We start from the raw sequence: 16,069 nt of genomic DNA on the forward strand, positions 1-16,069 counted from the left end.
AACGTCCTTTTGCCGCCGCCTGAACGCGTGTCCTCTGTGTTGAACTTTGGTGAAGCTCTCTGTGTGTTTTTAGGGAACTCCAGAGCGTCTGATCATGCACCTGGTGGAAGAGCCGTCGGTGGTAGACCCCACCTACATCGAGGACTTCCTGCTGACCTACAGGACCTTCCTGTCCAGTCCCATGGACGTTGGCAGGAAACTGCTGGACTGGTTCCAGGTGGACTGCTACCGGGACACGGTCAGTTGGGACTTTTTTTGTCTGTTTCTGGGCGATGGCTAACTAAACTCTGTTTGGCTGAAGGCTAAAGAAAAGCAAAAGCTTCCTGTAAAGGGAGTCTGCATACAAATAATGGCTCAACTTGACCTCCGTTTGCTTATTCATACCAACGCAGAGTTCAACCACCAGAGGTCAGGGGCCAAACGAAGTCATTTAAAGGGCCACAAATGGTGGGCATCCCTGGCCTAAAGTAAAATATCAGCGTTTCTTATATTGTCATGATTGTCGATGGCAGCTTCATGTGTGGAGGTGTTTACCTGCAGATTGATGCAGGAACAGCCAGCTCAGCTGTCTGTGAGCCAGCTACTGATTGGTTCATGCCTGATGCTTTAACCTGAGGTTAGTGTTGTTCTGTCAATACTCGTTACTTTGACATCCAGCCTGGAAATCAACAAACTGGATCCAGGAGGAGACGGTAGCAGAATGTGAGAACAGCAGGAAAAGACGTGCAAATTTAGCAGAAATGTTTGTTTTTTAGTGTTTTTTCTCTAATTATGAACTAAAAGACAGTTAGGATTAACTTAAAGGGGCATTTTATGTGATGATCATCTGTTTTTCTTTTGTTCCTGTATGAATTGGATCTATATCTGTTGATCTTTGCTCCTGGTTGCTTCTGGTCTTTCAAAGTCTGTTTTCCAAATATGAAGTATGGAAAACAGAAAATAAATTTGGGATAAACTTTTGTAATTCCTGACTTTATTCCCTATTTATTCTTCCATCCTTCCTTCTTGATGTCCTTCTTTTCTTTCCTTTCCTTTATTCATTCCATCTTTCCATCTTCCTCTCTTGTTTCTTTTATAATATATTTATTTTCTTCTTCTCTTCCTTCTCTTACTTTTTCATTTCCTAGTTTAACATTTTCTTCCTACTTTCTTTCTTTTCTTTCCTTTATGGTCTATCTCGTTTCCATTCGGTTCTGTTTACTCTGCGCTGGTGTCATATGTATGAATTCAGAGTGAATATTATGTTTTATATCTTAAATTGAAGTAAATTCCTGTTAAGTCTGGTCTTTGCTGATATGCTGATCTTGTAGAGCTTTGAAATCATCCAGTGTTTATCTGAAGCGACCAACGCGATGCTCTAGAGACGTAGAGACCTTTCACTCTGCTCTATAAATACTCTGCTGGAGCTCTTAACACTTTTTTTTATCTAACTATACAAATAGCTTGAGGTTTTTAAATAAACCAACAGGGACACAGAGCATTAGAGAAACTCTTTAGGTTAAATGAAGCGTCTGTTTTCTCACTCAGGTGACGAGAATAGTGCTGCTTTGGGTCAACAACCACTTCAACGACTTTGAGGGCGACTCGGCCATGACGCTCTTCCTGGAGGAATTTGAGAAACATCTAGAAACATCAGTAAGAGCAAATAAGAATAATGGCCTAAAGTTCTCCTTCTCTTTTGCTTTTCAGATTATAATTCTGTTTCCTGTCTTTCTCTGTGGCAGAAAATGAAGGGTCATCTGAGGTTGCTGAACATTGCATGCGCAGCCAAGGCGAAGTGGAGGCAGATCACGCTGCAGAAGGCATCCAGGGAGTCGCAGCTGCATTTCAGCGTGCAAGGAGGCAGCGAGAGAGGATTCGGCGTCTTTGTGGAGTCGGTGGAAGAAGGAAGCAAAGCGGCAGAGACCGGACTCAAGCGGGGGGATCAGGTGAGGCGGCGCAATGACATAAACATTTAAATATGCAGCTTTTATTGTTAGAGGTTCAAATTTCTACAAGTTTGACATTTAACCAGCTCAGAGCAGAAGAGGATGTGGATGATTCTTTATCTGGATTATTCATAATTACAGCAGAAACTGTAACTGTTGGGGATGTCAGGACTTCTTTAGTCTTGACAAAGGAGCAGAGTCATAACTTTCTGAATGAGTTGCTTACTTCTGACTGACCTTTGACCTTGGAAACGCTGCTGACAACATATCAGGAGCAAAGAGCAGATAGGGTCAGAGCGACTTCTGGTTTCCATAGTTGACCTATGACCCATCATGGAAGCAGATGACACAGCACATTTTAAAGCAAAGAAAATATAATGAAAAGTTATAAAATGTGACGATGTTACAGTTACATTATAAAATCTATTTTTAATCTGTTTTGTTGCAGATCATGGAGGTTAATGGTCAGAACTTTGAGAACATCGGTTTGTCCAAAGCAGTGGACATCCTGAGGAATAACACACACCTTTCCCTCACCGTGAAAACCAACATCTTTGGTAAGTAAAGCTGCATTTTTACTTTACCACCAGCTAAAATAGTACAAAATGTTTATTTTAAATGTTATTCAAATGGTTCAGCTTGGAGGTTACCAACTGTGGTCTCTTATTTTACTCCACACCTCAGTTGTCTTCAATCTTTGCCGTAAAGTTTTATGTGGCCCAAAGGGAGACTTGAATAAAACCTTGAAAATGACTATAATATGCTTAAATAATGTTTTATCAATCAGGTGAAATCAGTTATCAATGGAAGAGGATTAGGATCACTGAAAAAAAAATCTGAATTTTTACTTTTATTTAAAAATTTGCCTGAATTATTCAGACTTTTATTTTCTAAGATCAGAAATCAGAATTCCAGGGGAAAAAAATCAGGATTCAGAGAAAAAAAAGTCAAAATTCTGGAAAAATAAGAAATCTGGGGGAAATCAATTCTGAGAAACTGAATTGATTGAATTCTCTCTTTTTTTTTTTTTATTAAATCTGGGGGGAAATTCAGGATTCTGAGAAAAAATTCTGAATTTGAGAAAAACTGTGAAAATTCTGACTTTTCTCAGAATTTTGAACAGAAGATTAAAGCCAGAATTCAGTTTTTTTCAGTGGCAGTAATCTTCTGTACTTTTCCATATTTGTATTCTGCCAAATTAAATCAATGTAAAACTATGTCCAGTATTAAGAAGTACTACTTATTCAAATTTTAACAATACATTTTACCACAACCGGCCCTTTTAGGACATTTCATAATCTTGATGAGGCCCAAAATAAAAGTGAGTTTGACATCCCTGCTCTGGATGCATAAAGCTGAGAGTTTTCTGGTTGTAATGAAACAAAATAAAAAGATTAAGAAGTTCAAAAGCACTGTAACCAATATCTGCTCTTCGTTTTGCTCCGTCTCTCCAGTGTTCAAAGAGCTACTGAGCAGGATCATGCACGAAAAGAAAAACGGTGGCCCTCACATTCCTAAGATCCAGGAGAAAAAAGGCAACCGCTTCTCCATCGCCGACTTCTCCGGAGACATCGAGTTCCCCACGGACAGCAAAAGCACCCGGAAGATGAAAGCGAACACCGTGTCGGGGGGACGCAACAAGATCAGGAAGATGCTGGAGAAAACGCGCTTCAGTATACTACCACCCAAACCATTCAGGTAACACTGGCTGGGAGTCAGTGGGGAATGGAAAAACATCTTTTCTCTAATCCAGATTAGAAGTATAAAGAAGCTGCAATTTAGTGCTAAAAAGCTATTTTCTCAAAAACTTAACGTGGTGAGATTTGTGTTATCATTGCTAAATTTTAAACTTTATCCTCTGATAACATGGTCAAAAATCAAAGTTTGTACTTTTTTTTTTAAAGTTTTTCTGTTGGTATAAGTAAAAAAAAAACAACAACACATAAATCAACAATTGAAAGATTTCACATCATTGCACATCAAAATGTTGGTTAGAGTTTCATTTCTTATGTTTCAAAATAGGGCTGCACAGTGGTGCAGTTGGTAGAGCTGTTGCCTTGCAGCAAGAAGGTTCTGGGTTCGATTCCCAGCCCGGTCTTTCTGCATGGAGTTTGCATGTTCTCCCTGTGCATGGTGGGCTTTCTCCCGGTACTCCAGTTTCCTCCCACAGTCCAAAAACAGCCCTGTGACAGACTGGCGACCTGTCCAGGGTGACCTCACCTGGAACGTTAGCTGGAGAGGCACCAGAAACCCTCCCAACCCCACTAAGGGACAAGGGTGTAAAGAAAATGGATGGATTATGTTTCAAAATAATTTCTAACCAGGTGGGTTTTTAGTCTGGATTTAAAGGAACTCAGCGTTTAAATAGCATTCTATTTAGAAGCAGTTGGTGTATGGAGCCCGTATTCGATTTTCCACCCGTAATGTGGCGATCCAGATTTGATTTCATTTCATCATTTCATTTTCTCTCCATGCCTCGTTTAACTGCAGGCTGCGGCAGCGCTGCAGAGACAGCAGATCCTGTTCTCACCCTGTTAATTACGCAGCTAACTCACTCAACACAACACACACACTCCTGTCTCCTCCTCACTGCTGATTGAATGCTCTGAAGTAAATCATTTGCATCAAACCTCGACGTTCTCTGTCTCACACCAAACATCGGATGACTGTTTGATCCAAGCTCAGCTTTCAAAGCTTCTCCACTGCCATCTATTTATCAGCTGAACTGGGATTTTCATCTCCTTTGTTCCAACTGAAGCCACATCAGGGGATTAGATGTCTGATTAAAGGGGCAGGATAAGATAATAGGAGTAAAGCAGGTTATATGGAGGCCAGTAAGGATTCACCAGTTCCTTTCATGAGGAGGAACCTTGATGGCGCTCATGTCTGGGTCTTTATCCAAACCGTACATTAAATAAAAGGAAATTAAAATGATGAGCCATTAAAAATAACATGTCTGCTTTCAGAAAAATACTTGAAGTTTAAATTAAATGCAAAATATTCCACTTTTTAAGGCTTTCTGAGTTGTTAAAGTTTTATTTTTGTGGTGGAAGTTGACTCTATTAAGTACTTATTTTTTGCTCTTTAATTTCAGATTTATGTGAAAATGTTACCTCAAAGTTATTTCAGTTTAAGTTTGTGGAAAGATTTACATTGCAGAGTTAAATTTTTTAATAATTTCTCAAACCAAATTCAACAAACCACTTTAAAATTCTCAATTAAATGGAAAAACCCTCTATAATAATTAAAACCCTTCCAACTCCACAGCTTTATTTGTTTACTGCAATATTCTAATTTCTTTGAAATAAAATAATCAAATAAATAACATTAATAAATAAATAATAAGATTTAAAAAATCAGATTTCCAGTGTGAAAAAAATCTCATTTATGTGAAAAGTTGTTGATACATTTTCATATATTTTCATTACTGTCAGACTTGCAGCTCAGTTAATTCTGGGTTAAAATCTTCACAGACTGATTTAAGGTTTGAACCCAACATCAGTTTATGAACTAATGTGACCATTAAGATAATAATTCATAATAATGATGAATTATTATTCATCATGCCTCTTAATTGACCTATTCTGATTGTGAAGTAATTTATTTAATGCTGTAATCATTTCAGAGAATAATAATAATTTGCTCTTTTGTTGATCTGTTATTGAGTCGACACTCGGTGATAAAAACCAGCCAAAGAAAACTGTAATCTTAATAGGTTTGTGACTTTATGACATTTTTCTGCATTTATTACAGCAAACATGTCGTTGCTTCTCTGTCAGTTTGGTTGAAGTAATTTGTTGGGTGTGAGCATAACGGAGGAAGCTTTGACCCGCTGCTGCATCTCCTCTGCTGAGCTCCGTTTCTTGTTCTGCCAGAAATAATTTCCTGCGTTTTAAATGTTGTCTCTCTCCTATCTGTCTGTCTCTGCTGCTTCAGGGGCCTGTTTGGGTAAGAAGAGCTCTTGTTGTGTAATTCCCCATCCTCCAAACGTGTTTCAGTGTCAATGTGCTCAACAAGCTGCCAAACTAAGACACAAACTCATCAACACACCTTCATCCTCACTGCAAACATGTCTAGACTATATTTGTATGATGTTTTCTGTAAACTGGAGGCATTTATTTGAATATGAAATTTAAATAATTTCCAGGTCTGGATCAATATTAAAAATAGAATATGTTTGCATTTCCAGACATTATTTGCTATCCTAAACTTTAAATGATCTGCTAACCTCTAAAATCGATCATGTTCAGTAATTTTTGCTTTTTGGTAATCTTTCATCTTTTAGCCTAAAAGTGTAACTCTAGCCCTAAGTTTGGGAGAGAAATCTAAAGTTTTCAACAAAGAAAATATGATTCATAAATTCAAAATTAAGAAAAGTTTGACCTCTGAAGGTCAAACCTCTGAAGCTGGACTATTCAGCATATCTGAACATATTCAGACATACTGAGTGTTTAGGAAAATCAATGATAAAAAAATCAATCCAGGACTTTATTTAAACCTTTATTTGAGTCAAACTTAAGCAACTTCTTTTAGCCTGAAAATAGTCTTAAAAGACAAAGATTTTTGGTATTGTTAAGGTCCAGTGATCAGTAAGATTTTCTCCTCTTTTATTGTCCAGTAAATAAATATGATGACTGATGTGATGCATTCACAGTAACAGGGTTTCGGTGTCGTTTTTTCAACCCCTTCTTTAAAGGACAACGAGTAAATTTAGTAAAATCTTATCTTACCAGATTTATTATTTAAAACCTAATCTGTGTGTGGATTGCCATTAATTTCTCATTAAATTATTTAATGTTTATGATTTATCGAGAGTGAAAATACAGAGATCTACTTAAAGCATAACAAAATAAAATAAAAATGAGTTTTTTCTTGTTGTCTTGTGATTCTGTGTTTTCTGCCCATGAATGCTTCTGCTCAGTTGCCATTTCTTTATGTATCAATCTCAGAAAGATGATCTCTGTAACTGCTCTTGACATCGTGCCCCAGTGGACATTTTGATTGAATCACATGTTAATATTCTCTCAGGGTGAAGCTGCTACTCTTCCCCCTTTCCTCTAAACTCATAACAAAGACTAATTTTATCACCTCCACTGTTATTTCATCCCCTAAACCCACCGCGTCTTCTCTGGTGTCTCTGCGCAGTGACGGCAGCCTGGGTCAGAGTCAGGATGACAGCATCGTGGGCACCAAACAGTGTCGTCACAGCGTCGCCATCATGCCCATTCCTGGAAACCTGTCGTCAAGCAGCCCTGACCTGCTGCAGCCGGCGACCAGCGTACTCGACTTCTCCAACCCCGCCGGTGAGGAACGGGCAGTAAAGCCGCTTTACATCACAAAACACAAAAATACAAAGTCAGACAAGACACCAGTAACAAACATTACATTCTGATGCACTGCAAAAACACAAAATCTTACCAAGTAATGGTGTAATTTTTAAAGCAGATATCTTAGCACACTTGAAAGAAGACAAACTAACTCAAAAGTAACTTTTCAGCAAGAAGTAGGAGCCTGTTTTAAGTAAATAATTCCTTAATACTGATGAAAAAGTTCTAGTTCTGTTGGCAGATTTTTTCATAAAGAGAACAGTGCCGTTGCCTAGCAACCCCAGCCAAGACCAGCCCGTTACCTAGCAACGCAGTTCTAGTTCCATTGGCAGATTGTTTCACTTTAACAAGACATTTTTAACATGTTACCATAAATTTTATTTACTTTTATTTGGCTAATTTACAAACATTGTGCATCTTTTATAAAACATAAAATGAACATTTACCAGGAAATATTCAAAAACTTGTTTCCCAAAAGAAGAAGGAGTTTATAATCAAAGGAAATGTAAATTTAAAGGTTGTAAAATCAGAACCTCAAGAAGTTTTTGTGGTGAGAAAATATGAAATATTTTGTGAAATTAAAACAACTCAAACTACTGGGTAAGAAAATGGCTTAAACTAAATATGAGACATAGTCTTGATATATTATGTTGTTATTGTAGCATTTTTAGCATCAATATTATAATTAATATGAAGAAGAGTTACTATTAGTGATACTCTTACCAATGGGAACATTGTATTTGAATATATTTATGTTGTTAAATTATTTATAAATAGCAAGAAATCATAATTATGTGTTGCTGGAGAAGTGTTGGGCTTTAATACATCCACACTTCTACTCACTCCTTTCAACATTTATTATTTATTGTGTTACTGTAATTTTACTTGTGAATTTTGACATTCAATAAGCTCAAATTAAGTGAGGCCTTGTTAGGGACATAATGGCTGAACTCTGTTTTTCTTCTGGTTTATTTATCAGATTTTCTTTCTTGAAACTAGTCAGAGTGTATTTTACAGCAGACGGGCTAAATAGATTTGATATCCTCTTGGATAAAACGGGTTTTTAGTTTGAAACTTTCTGTGGATGTTCTATAGGATGAAGATCTTTGCTCATTATTGATGGTGTTCTTTCAGCCGTGTGTTTTGGGTTGTGATCCTGTTGCTACGCAGACAGTTTTGTCTCTCCAGTCAAAAGACATCATCCCTGAAACCTTTGCACTCGTCTCCATCCTTTCTGTCTTTTTTCTGTTTTTCTATCCTGGGTTTTCTTCAATAGAGGTCAGTTGGGTTCAAACTGCAAAGACGTGTTGGTCATGTTATCACAAATTACATACATTTACCTTGGAGTTCAGCAGGAACCGTTATTTTCACTTTTCTTCTTCAATAAACCTGGTTCAGCTTTGTTAAAAAAAGCAAAAAATATATGCATATTTTTTTACACGTATTAAAACATTAAGGTAAGCATTAGATTGTGGTCACCTCATGTCTTTCAGGGGAAATAAAACAATATTTCACTGAATCAAGAAGTTTATATCCAGTCTGAGGGAAACCAGTAACTGTCCTACATGAATATGACTTGGCTCTTTGTGACCCCAGATGGTTAAAAAATGACATTAAATGTATTGAAAGATCATTTTATGCATACATTTAACTGGCATGTTTTAGAAGGTGAATCAGGAAAAAATGACAAGGAAATATTGTCATAATCTTTTGATTTGTCAGATTTTAATGCCGTTTGCAGCATGTTCACTTTTTAGTTTATAAGCTGCAGAAACATTTTAGTTTTTCTGCCCTCACTAAATGAACATCAGCAGAAAGTCTGGATAATTTCTGTGAAATGTAAAAGAGAAGCGACTGAGACCTAAATCCTGCTTCTGAGAGCTGACTGCTTCTCTCTGGAATCTTATTAATAATAAAACTAAAAGAAACTTTGAAAGTAACATAAAAAGGAGCAACTTCGGCAGATTTGTGTTATACTTAGTGACATGCTTTTGAAGATGCATTGATATGAAAAGAGAAAAATAAATTAAAAATCCCAAAATCTCTGAGCAGGAAGTAGATGCTCATTAAGCTGCTTTTTGCTGCGGCTCATGTTACTAAGCAGCTTGTTGCTAGGTAACCAAAGTCGGGCGGAACCTTAAACTGGCAGGTTGTTGCTAGGTAACCAAACAGAGGGCGAGTTAGTTGATTCCAGTAGCCTAGCTTAGCTTGGGTTGACTTTAGGTTGGGCAGCTAAAGTCTTTCCTCTGCCTACATTCCCCAGAATGCTGTGCGGTTCTGGATCAAAGTTGAATGAATATTCTATTGGACTCATTATCTATTGATATTGATCACGTGTGAGGCGAATCGATATATGTTGTTAATTTATTGCCTCCAGTGTTTCAAAAAGTGAAATAGCATAAAACATCTGATGAGATATTTATACAACACAACTCGGTGTCTTCACACAATTGTTCTTTGTTTCCTTTCTGAGAATACAGGAACTGGCAGGTTTCATGTTTACCATCAAAATAACCAGAACAGAGAGGCTAATGGAGGAAAGAATCACTGGGGTTTTCCAAACTGTTTCTGTCTGACGAGGATTAACCTCCAGGGCCATTAGAGGCCGTCTTCAATCTGCTCCTGTCACAAAGGTTCCCGACTCTATAATTATATAAACTAACAGGGCTCATTGTTCTGTTATTAATGTGGATGCAGACAGAATGTCAGAGAGCAGACTGAGGAAGAGAAAAGCAACATAAATTGTCAGCGACCATGATCTTAATTTATTCCACAAGCCGTATATCTGCTCTGACAGAGTGTAGGTGTGTATCTCTGTTTTTATCACCTCCATTCCTGTTGCTCTCCTTCCTCTTACTAAGATTTAATAGTAAGCTGAATAACTTCTTTTCTCCCAATATGTACTGCAGATTTGAGCATCACTGCATTAATCACATTAGCATAAAAACATAAAGTTTTGCCTTTTCTTTCATTTATTTTGTCTTAATTGTAAATCTTTGTTTTTTTTGTAATTTCCTCCTTTTGTTTCACTTTGATTGTTTTTACTCAACTTTGTTTTTGCTGCAGTTTATACTTATTTTCTGCACCTGCAGCATTTTTTAAAACCAGATGGGGGAAATCCTTTGCATTTTCCCCAAATATATAAATATAAACCAAAAATGGAACTAAAGAAACTCTGGTCAGTAGAATTGAATGTAAAAAAGGATTATTTCTGAAATAGTGCAATTTTATGGTCTTAAAATGTCCAGATTTTCCACCTCTAGTTATCTATTAAATGTGCATGCTCATTCATTCAGTGCTTATTATTTTTAACTATCAATTTAAATGTTAGTTATCAAGTGACTAGGTTCTGTTTTTTACATACTTGTGTATGTTTTACATTCATATCAATAAACACATCTTAAACATCTTTAACACGGCATACTGAAGCTCACAGGAACCCTGTGAATATTATTTTGAGATGTAATGAGAGTAAATGGGTCTGATTAAAAACAATTAATATTCATAACCGAAAGCTCAGAGTTGCAGTCATACATTCTCCAACTTGTGACTCCTCATCTGGCTCATAAATCTTTGCTTCAGACATCACAGTCTGTCAGTATTTGCGAAGTAGAGCATGAATCTCAAAGCTCTTTTGCTTTGCAGGGTGACTAAATCCGTTTTCTTGCCATCAGGCGTTGATGTCTCTCTGGTTTAACTCTGTGTGGAGCTATTTTCTCAGATCCCCATTTCTCTGTGTTCCTATTTCTCTGTGTCTTTCTTCCTGTCTTGTTTTGTGATTTTGAACAGATGCTCTAGCGTCGACATGTTGAGTCATCTCTGGTTTCTTACCAGATTAACACTGGAGCAGCAGCTCTCTGGGTCTTTCCCTCATTTTGTTGCTTTCATTTGTTCTCACTGTGGTTTCTCTTTCTCCCTACTGCTTGCCTAGCTCTTGGATTGTACTGTAAGTATTTAAATACCTGCTATTTGCCCAAATCTCCCCCATAGCTTGATGCTTCTGACTTTCTGTAATCTCTGCATCTTTCAGGTTGTAAAGAATATTGACTTGTGTTTTTATGTTTTGTGCAGTTACAGTAAAAGTGCATCAATAAGTCAGACATTGAAAATATTATACACCTTCAACTGTAACAGCGATATCTCCATGACAACGTGGTTTCTAACATTTTAATGGCTAGTTTCATGGTCCGACCATTTTTCTCAACAAAACTGGCTTTTTTAAAGGTTTGATGTATTTTGGGGATTATCTTCTTGTTGGATCAACTAATTCTGTACAAGATTAGGGAATTTTTAAAATTATTTTAATGAACAACCCAGAAACTATCGAGCCTGAAGTTAACTGGAAGCTGCTGGAATATGTGTGTCTTTGTCCACAGAGAAACAAGTTTTACGTTACGGTATCCTGAGAAGGTGGTGACCAGAAAGAAGCACCAGCTGCCAATCAGTTCAGATCTAAATAAAATTTGGAACTATCAACGTTGAAAAGCAAAAACAATTCTGGTGAAAAGTTGTTTTTTATGGTCAAAGGATATAAAGATTCACCCATTAGGCTACAATGACAAGAAGAAGTTGTTTAAATGTGAAACATGGTGGTGGCAGCATAATGCTGTGGGGTGAATCCGAGACAGAATCCCTGAATCAACATGTAGAAAGTGGAGCTCCAACAAGTAATCAGCCTAAACACAACTATTAAAGAAAATCACAAACAGAATAGTTCAGATAAATGATTAAAATCAACATTTAAAGCTAATTAAATAAATCAAAAATACTTACAATTTTTAACTTCTTTAACATGAAATTACTGAAAAATGCTTGAATGAGAACGCCATAAGAACATAATATCCATTGTCCACCATTGATGTTAAAATTATGCCCAAAACCCCAAACTGAAGAGTTTTATCATCCAGTTTGTGCTAAAAATGATAAATTATGCAAATAGAAATTATTTGTTGCTCTAGAAAACAGTGGAAAAAAAGCAATGAAAATGTCAGGTGATCCTGTAAGAACATTCCCATTAACCACCATAACAAATCCATTTCCAAAAGCCTCTGTTGTTGAACTTCACTGATACTCCAGTAGATGTTTATTAACTGGATGTGAGAGAAACGACTGTCCTCCTGCATTCAGGTCAAGTGTGCAGCAGTGGATTAAATGTAATTATTCCTCCTCCTTTTCACAGGACATAATAGGAGGATTTTTAACTGAGAGCTTTTCACACTTTAATCACAAGTCATCACAGTTAATGAGACAAAGCATTTAGCTTCCACACAACCTGCACTCTGCTGGCTGTGAGCACATGCAGCTTACAGTTATTTCCAACTGCTGCAAAATACTGAGTGCCAGTCGTCTGTCACAAACTGCAAATGTTATGTTATTGATATTAATGAGCTTATGGTCTGCAAAGTGGCCATTTATCTGCAAGAAAAAGGGCCAATGTCAAAATATCAATATTTCCTATTTCCCCTGAACAACCCATGAAAGTGAACTGGAGGTTAAAGCTGATTAATTGCTTCTGAATTATTCAGCTACACAAAGAAAACATAAATGAGCCATCCCTTGAAATAAATTACCATTATGAACATTTGAAGTCAGAGAAAAGATAATTCAAGCTGCTTTCACACTAGTTAACCTATGGCCTGTGTTGATGTATCAAAAAACACATTTTATATATTAAAATATTACGTCCCGACTGGTTTATGCAGTTTGATTTATGATGCACCCTCAGTTTTAGTGTTCAGTGTTAGCTGTGCAGCTTCATCAACATGACGTTTTATACACAACCAATAAAATATCCAGCTGCTCAAATTATTGGATGAATCAGTCAGAAAGTGAGATCAACTCTCTGCTGAGGTGGAGTGAATTTTCATCAGTGAAGACAGAGCATCTGCATAGCTTAGCATGGGATTAAGTACATTTTAATATTGGTTGATTGCTACAACATTTCAGTGTTATAACATTTGTGTGGCTGGACATTAAATCAAAAACAAACTCAATAATTTTCACTTTTCTCTCTTCATACCAAAAACTGGATGATAAAAATCTTCAGTTTGGTGTTTTGGTCTCAACTGACCTTTTTTTGGAGGACAGTTTTGTTTACATTCATTTTATTTGTTTTTTCTGCTTTTCAATTAAAATGTCTTCCAGTTCCAGTGTTAAATATTCATTAGTTTAAAGTTTATTGATCTCTTATAATGTGTTCTTTCTTTATTATTACCATTTTATTACTTGAAAATGGTCTCAAAACAACAATATTATCATTTATCACAATAAGTTCTGGGACAATTTGTCATCATGACACTCAATATTCTGATTCGAGTGTCAAAATAATCTTCAATGCTGCATAAACAAATTAAATAAAAGGAAGTCTAGAATAAAAGAGAAACACCATCTTTATCTGTTCCTGGAAAATAAACAGGAGAAACTAAAGGATCAATTTTACAGCTCCCTAAACAAGCAGGATGATCGATTATCTGCTTTTCTCCAACTGTATTGTTATTGGTTTTGCCTTTGGCAGCTTGTTTGTACTCATGTGCTGCTGCTGCTGTAATGATGGTAATAAAGGTTTTGCCATCTAAACATTCAGACTCTGCAGCCATGTCTTTATCTGTCTCTCAGTAATGGACCTTAGCATCCTCAATAATATAAAACATTTCTATGATTTAAAACACACACTGGGGTGTAAGTATTTGGTAGCCATGCTAATAATTGCTAACAGTTAAGCTTTAGGTTTTGATTAACAGTATTACTGCTTTATTCCATTTTTACAAAAGTTAAAACCTCTTTATTTCAAATTAAGAGCTCTTGAATCTGACTTTTATGTTTTGCTGAAGTTTTAGCTAGTAACAAATTTTACTGGACAGTGAATTGTCCCAGACGTTATTGCAATAAACGATAATATTGTTGTTTTGAAACAATTTTCAAGTAATACAATAGTAATGGCATAATAGTGCATTCTCAAAGATCAATAAACATTTAACACTGGACCTGGAAGACATTTTAAATAACCAAAATAAATAAACAAAACAACAAATAAAATGAATTATGAAGTTTCTGTTTTAATTTTCAGAGGATAAAAAGTTTCACCTTTTTAGCTGTAATGACAAGAAGTAAGTTTGGAGGAGAAAAGGCCACAGTACCAGCAGTAAGGCATGGTGGTGGTAGCATAATGCTGTGGGTCGAATCCACTGCCAGTGAAAAGAAAGAAGAACTTCCCCTGAGTCAACCTGGATGCTACAACAAATAATCATCCCTAACACAACTATTATTTAAAAAATCACAAGAAGAAAAATCAATAAAATCAATATTTAAAGCTAATTAAATAAATCAAATTACTGAACATGATATCTAACTTATTTAACATGGAATGAAGAAAAAAAAGACTTGAAATGGCTAGAAATGAGAATGCCTACTATTGATGCCAAAATGATGTAGATAAAATTGTCCTTAAAAAAGAACGGTTGAGACCAAAACACCAAACTGAAGGCTTTTTATCCAGTTTAGACAGAAAGAGAGAAAAGAGACAGACTTGGGTTTAAGTTAAATCTACATATATAACACAACTTTGAGGATTTGCAAACACTTGTTGGAGCTTCATTGATTAATTTTCATGTCTAATTGCTCCTTTCTGCCGTCTCTGCAGACATCCCAGACCAGGTTATCCGCGTGTTCAAGGCAGACCAGCAGAGCTGCTACATCATCATCAGCAAGGACACGACGGCCAAGGACGTCGTCACACACACTGTCAACGAGTTCAGCCTCCCGGCGCCGCCGGACACCTACTCCCTGTGCGAGGTGTCCGTCAGCCCAGAGGGGGTCATCAAGCAGCGCCGGCTTCCCGACCAGCTCTCCAAACTGGCCGACCGGATTCAGCTGAACGGCAGGTGAGCAAGCAGCACCTTTAAGCTGCTGTTGGGGTTTGTTCCCCAAAGCCAGCATGGTTCTGCTGGACTGTGGAGCATTATCTTCATAAGCCAGAAATACACAAGCAAAGCTGCAGTATGAATTTTTCTAAAAAATGTTTTTTTACCTAGAAATGACTTAAGCATGGAAGTAAAGCCATGTCCAAACTGTTGAAAACGTTACTTCAGAAGATGATCACCACTGCATTTCAATATGAGAAATAAATACTATTGTTACTGATATTACAAAAGTTGCTATTTTAAAAAGTTGTCAAATATTTTATGGTAGATTAATTTAGAAGGAACTTAATGTTAATAGTAAATTAATGGATGATGCTGTAGATGTAAAATAAGTTCATATTTCTACCCACTCCTCTACTACTGTTCTTCTTTTGTTTGCTTCAGTTTTTAATTTATTTTCTTTGTGCGTCACTAGACTGTGATTGACAGCACTAAGATCCGCCTCCTGGCTCTGATTGGTTGTTTCTAGTTAAACTGGGAGCACTGGGAGAAAGTAGAGGAGTTGCATTGTTTTTCACAGGTTGTCTCTTAAGATATTGTGACAGTTTCAGCAAATATGTAATAAAAATATTTTTTATTAAAGTTACATTCTGCAGCTCTAATAGATGTGGAGTCAAATCGGTCTGAGGAAATGACTTAAATCTTAATCCACAGTGAAAAGAAGGAAGGAGCTGAAACTAAACCACAGACTTTCAGATTACAGACTGCAGCCTTTTGAAAGCTTTCATGAATAACCAAAAGCAGATGTATGACATAAAACATTAACAGTCAAGAGCTTTTTCTTCCTTTTTCTTGACAGATTATTTCTAGATTGGCTGAAATAGCAGAAGTTTAAACAGCCTGGTGTAATCTTACATTTGGAGGTCTCGTCTTGACCAAAGTATCATCCGTGTCT

General features: G+C 36.6%; 1 protein-coding gene across 10 annotated transcripts in view; it reads left to right on the plus strand.

Annotated features, from left to right (window-relative positions):
- The window catches only part of rapgef6 (Rap guanine nucleotide exchange factor (GEF) 6), a 140,750-nt gene that overhangs the window by 102,388 nt on the left and 22,293 nt on the right, over nucleotides 1–16,069 (plus strand). For all 10 annotated transcript variants that reach the window (XM_088012196.1, XM_088012192.1, XM_088012201.1 and 7 more), the window contains 7 exons: nucleotides 74–238; nucleotides 1,528–1,635; nucleotides 1,725–1,928; nucleotides 2,377–2,485; nucleotides 3,383–3,626; nucleotides 7,074–7,231; nucleotides 14,895–15,135. In XM_088012196.1, the coding sequence (XP_087868322.1) occupies nucleotides 74–238; nucleotides 1,528–1,635; nucleotides 1,725–1,928; nucleotides 2,377–2,485; nucleotides 3,383–3,626; nucleotides 7,074–7,231; nucleotides 14,895–15,135 (1,229 nt within the window). The remainder of the gene's footprint in view (nucleotides 1–73; nucleotides 239–1,527; nucleotides 1,636–1,724; nucleotides 1,929–2,376; nucleotides 2,486–3,382; nucleotides 3,627–7,073; nucleotides 7,232–14,894; nucleotides 15,136–16,069) is intronic.

The sequence above is a fragment of the Poecilia mexicana genome, unplaced genomic scaffold (assembly GCF_051168715.1).
Source record: "Poecilia mexicana isolate PSO_F unplaced genomic scaffold, ASM5116871v1 scaffold_14, whole genome shotgun sequence".
NCBI lineage: Eukaryota > Metazoa > Chordata > Actinopteri > Cyprinodontiformes > Poeciliidae > Poecilia > Poecilia mexicana.